Source organism: Mandrillus leucophaeus, unplaced genomic scaffold (assembly GCF_000951045.1).
Source record: "Mandrillus leucophaeus isolate KB7577 unplaced genomic scaffold, Mleu.le_1.0 Scaffold455, whole genome shotgun sequence".
Lineage (NCBI taxonomy): Eukaryota > Metazoa > Chordata > Mammalia > Primates > Cercopithecidae > Mandrillus > Mandrillus leucophaeus.
The window spans coordinates 1502462-1507275 of record NW_012104865.1 but is presented as its reverse complement, the minus strand read 5'-3'; the positions used below and the strand labels follow the sequence as shown (position 1 = coordinate 1507275).

The 4814-nt window shown below is 33.9% G+C and overlaps 1 protein-coding gene across 4 annotated transcripts in view; it reads left to right on the top strand.

The window, feature by feature from the left end:
* The window catches only part of PPFIA2 (protein tyrosine phosphatase, receptor type, f polypeptide (PTPRF), interacting protein (liprin), alpha 2), a 542959-nt gene that overhangs the window by 527438 nt on the left and 10707 nt on the right, over positions 1-4814 (top strand). For all 4 annotated transcript variants that reach the window (XM_011994387.1, XM_011994389.1, XM_011994390.1 and 1 more), the window contains 2 exons: positions 3626-3801; positions 4708-4776. In XM_011994387.1, coding sequence (XP_011849777.1) covers positions 3626-3801; positions 4708-4776 — 245 coding nt within the window. The remainder of the gene's footprint in view (positions 1-3625; positions 3802-4707; positions 4777-4814) is intronic.

Sequence of the window (4814 nt, the reverse complement as noted above, 5' to 3'; positions counted from 1 at the left end):
GTGAATCAAACTAACTTCTTACTTTGAAGTATGTCCCTCAATATTAAAGACAGAATTAACATACTTTCAGACCAACGATATCTGAGAGATTATTTCACCAGAAAAAAAAACAAATAGAAAATAAATATTAGAATAAGTGATTCAGGCAGATGGAAAGATCATAAAGATAATTTTAAAAATGCACACATGATGGAGGAGAACTGAAAAATGTGTGGGTAAATTTCATAATAATAGTAAAAACAATAATATCTGCAGGGCTTAAATTTTACATAGAATTAAAATACATAACTATAATGCAAAAGGCTGGAAGGGAATAAGTGAAATTAAATTGTTTGAAAGTCTTTGCATTATCTAGAAAATAATAAAAGGAATAATTCATAATATACTCTAATAAGAACACATTATAAGCTTTAAGTGCCACTACTAAAACAATAATATAAAGTGTAAATATAAAAAGCTAACAGAGGGCTGGGCATGGTGGCTCCTGCCTATAATCTCAGCACTTTGGCAGACCAAGGCAGGTGGATCACCTGAGGTCAGGAGATGAAACCAGCCTTACTAACATGGTGAAACCCCATCTTTAGTGAAAATACAAAATTAGCCAGGCACGGTGGCGCATGCCTGTAGTCCCAGCTGCTTGGGAGGCTGAGGCAGAGTTGCTTGAACCTTGGAAGCAGAGGATGCAGTGAGCAGAGATCATGCCATTGCACTCTAGCCTGGGCAACAAGAGTGAGACTCTGTCTCCAAAAAAAAAAAAAAAAAAAAAAAGCTAATGGAGTGGTAGAATAAAATGAGAAAACATAATAAAAGGCAAGAAAGAGAGAAAAGGAACAAAGAACAGGTAGGACAAATAGAAAGATGGTAGAATTCAACTCAAATATCAAAGTAATAATATTAAATGAGCAAGAACTAACTATTTCAATTTAAAGACAGATTGAAAAACAATGATATGCTGTACACAACAGACACACTTTCAATATAAGAACACAGAAAACTTATTAGTAAAGGAGGTACACATGCAAATATTACCCAAAGCTGCTATGATTCTTCTAATATCAGAATATAAACTTTAAGGCAGGAAACATACTAGAAATAAGTTGGCTATTTTCAAATAACAGAAGGGAAGATATAGCAAATTAGTATACATCTAATATGTAGATTTAAAATACAGGAAGTAAAAACTGACAAACTTTAAAAGTATCAGACATTTTCAGTTCATAGTGGGTGTTACTGATTAAAACTACAATGAAACACCCCATGTATTAGTTTGTCGGGGCTGCTGTATCAAAATTCCACAGATTGTGTGTCTTAAACAACAGAAATTTGTTGTCTCACAGTTCTAGAGACTAGAAGTTCCAGATCAAGGTGTTAGCAGAGTCAGTTCCTACTGAGAAGAATCTGTTATTTGCTTCTCCCCTGGCTTCGGGTGATTTGCTGGCAATCTTTGATGTTCTTTGGCATGTAGGCACATCACCATGATCCCTGCCTTCATCGTCATATAGTGCTCTCCATGTGTGCATGTCTATTTCCAAATTTTGCCATTTAAGAAAGATAACAGTCTTACTGAATTTGAGCCAACTCTATTGACTCATTTTAATTGATCATTTCTATAAAGACCTGATATCCAAGTAAGGTTACGTTCTTAGGTGCTGGAAGTTAGGGCTTCTACATGAATTTGGGGGAACACAATTCAATGCATAATACCATACACCTACCATAATGGCTAAAAATTAAGCAAGACAAAAACAAAAATGAGAAACACAAAGCATTGGTAAAGATGAAGATGTTCAGACATTAATAATGTGAGTTTAAATTGTGAGAGTGGAATTTGCTTAGCAATATCTGCTAACAAGTAAACACATAACAATTCTATTCCTTGTTATTTATTCTACTGCAACATGTAAATATACAAAATACATGTATAACAGTATTCAAAGCAGCACTTTATTATTTTTTTATTTCAATAGTTTTTTGGGGAACAGGTGCTGTGTGGTTATATGGTGATTTGGTTAGTAGTGATTTTTCTGACATTTTTGTCCACTCATCACCTAAGCAGTGTACCCTGTACCCAGTGTGTTGTTTTTTATCCCTTGCCATTCCCCATCCTTTCCCCCTCAAAGCAACACTACTCTTAATAACCCAAAATGGAATCTACTCACATGTCCATCTACAGTAGAATGGAGACATTGCAGCATAATCAAGCAATGGAATGCTAGATAGCAATGATCATGAACACACCACTGCTATTTGCTAAAGCATAGATAAATTCCATATTGAATGAAAGGCAGACAAAAAAGTACATATTGTATGATTTTATGTATGAAAAGCTAAAAAAAATTAAATCAGGCAAGGCGATTCGGTAATGAAAGTAGTCAGAATATTGGTTACTGTTAAGTGAGAATGGTGCCTGAGAAGGTGCATGAGGGAACTTCTGTGGGTCTGTGCTATCACTTTATTGCTTCCAAGTTATACACAAGAACACCTAAGTTGGTTATAAATGAATAAAATAGGATAAATAAGGCTTTTCAAAGACTCATCAAAACATATTTAAAACATGCTTTTCAAAGGCTTATTGAAACAGTTATTTAAAACAGTTAAAAGTTGAAGAATATTTCCTGAAAGATTTTTATAGTTTTTCTGAAAAAGTTATACACTTCATTAGAAAGAAAAAATCAGACAGGAAACTTACTTTTACTTAAATAGTAATTATAGTTTCCTTTCCTCTTCTATGGGTAGTAAAAATGTTTTAATTTTTTTCTCATATCCCCTTAAGTTTCTTAAAATTCTTTATTTTCTATGGATGATTTTAGTTCTGACTGTTTTACTGGTTTTTACGTAGCATTCTGCCAATTTTTAATGGGAAGATATTGAAGAAAATAAATGATAAAACATAATTTGATGTTTTTGTCTAAAAAAAAAAGAAACATGACATTTTTCTCTAAAAGTTTTATTTTTAGAAAATAAAAATCAAAGGATTTTGTTCCTCAATAGAATATTACTTTCAATAGAGCGGAAGCAATTTTTGAGATTTGACTGAGTGCTTGAATTTTGCGTTAGCATGTGATTGGGGAAAATGCATTGGAATATAATAGTAAAGTAAGTATCCATCTGTTGATGCCCTATATTATCTTACTGTTCTGTTCTTATGTATTACTTCAGGTGAAAAAAAAAAATCTTCTATTCTATATGCCCATGTTTAGGTAGTGATTAATAAACACTTCTGATGAAAGACAGTATTACAATCTCGTCTGCTGTTTACTGAAGAGGCATGTATCAAGACACAAATAGGAAATGTCTCCATCTGGTGGTAAAAATATTGAACTTCAGACAGACCCCTAGGGCTCTAGTATGAAAACAAGAAAAACACAGACACCTTGTTCTATGCGACTGAAGTGCTGTCATTTTAGGTATAACAAACACTCTGAAAAAGAACAACTTTTTAAATAGAGATTCGAAAGGGTTAAATATTAAAACAGTAATTACACACAAATGAAGGGAGCCAGATGCATTAGAGTGTGACTAAATCAGCATAAATGTGACCTGGCCAGATACCCATAGCTCCTTTCAGCCAGTGGTTCTACTATGCAAAATACTGCATCCTAAAATGATGCATCTCTTTTCCTAGACGTGTTGGTGTGGAGCAATGACCGAGTTATTCGCTGGATACAAGCAATTGGACTTCGAGAATATGCAAATAATATACTTGAGAGCGGTGTGCATGGCTCACTTATAGCCCTGGATGAAAACTTTGACTACAGCAGCTTAGCTTTATTATTACAGATTCCAACACAGAACACCCAGGTAAGTCGCTTTTTGCTGTAGTCTTGATGTGTTCTGGTTTATCTAATGATAATCTAAACTTTTAGGGAAAAAAATGGCTGTGTATTCATGATTGTTAATGAAAGTTAGCTCAGTGTTTGAAATATGTCACTGGAGGTTTAATTTCAGGCTAGTGGATTTCTAGCCAAGAAACATCATACAATTAAACAAGAAAGGGATTTAGAAGTTATGTGGCCCAGTCTCCCACCTGAATGCCAGATTCCACTAAATGAAATCCCTGACAGATGGCCATCAGTCTCTGCCTCTCTGAGAGGCAGTCATTTCTATTTACATGTATGAATTATACAGACCATTAGCATTGGATATGCCAGTGATTCCCAAAACTGGATAATAATTTGAATCAGGATAGTTCCTTATGAATAAAAAATAAAACCTGCAACCCACGTCATAGTCCTAAGACATCAGCTATCAAGAGATAGGGCATTGGAATCTTTATTATCAAAACTTTCCTCAAATGATAATCGCTGGTCAGGTTTGAGAACTACCTGCATAGGTTTGATAAAAATTTGGCAGTCTAATTCCACTTTTTATTTCATTTTTACATATTTCAGAGATTAAACAAAATACTCAATTGAAATAAAGTAACGAAGTGAGACCAAAGCCTCTTGACCTCAGACGTTTATGCAAAGCTGTCTCTCTACTGTTCACAGACAAAAAAAAAAAAAACCAAAAAACCAACAACGAAAAAGTATATATATTTTTTGTAGTTAAAATTTACAATGGCTAATAATAGACATGGAGGACTAAAAACTTTAAAACCCATAAATAAAGTATGTTTTATAATACATTCTCAGATAAATAGGAGCTACATGATTTTTAAAATAAAATGCGATTCCAGTGATGGTAACTGTAATTTGACGTCAACAGGCAAGGCAGATTCTTGAAAGAGAATACAATAACCTCTTGGCCCTGGGAACTGAAAGGCGACTGGATGAAGTAAGTGTACCTGTTATTCAAAAGAGATCTGAGAGAGT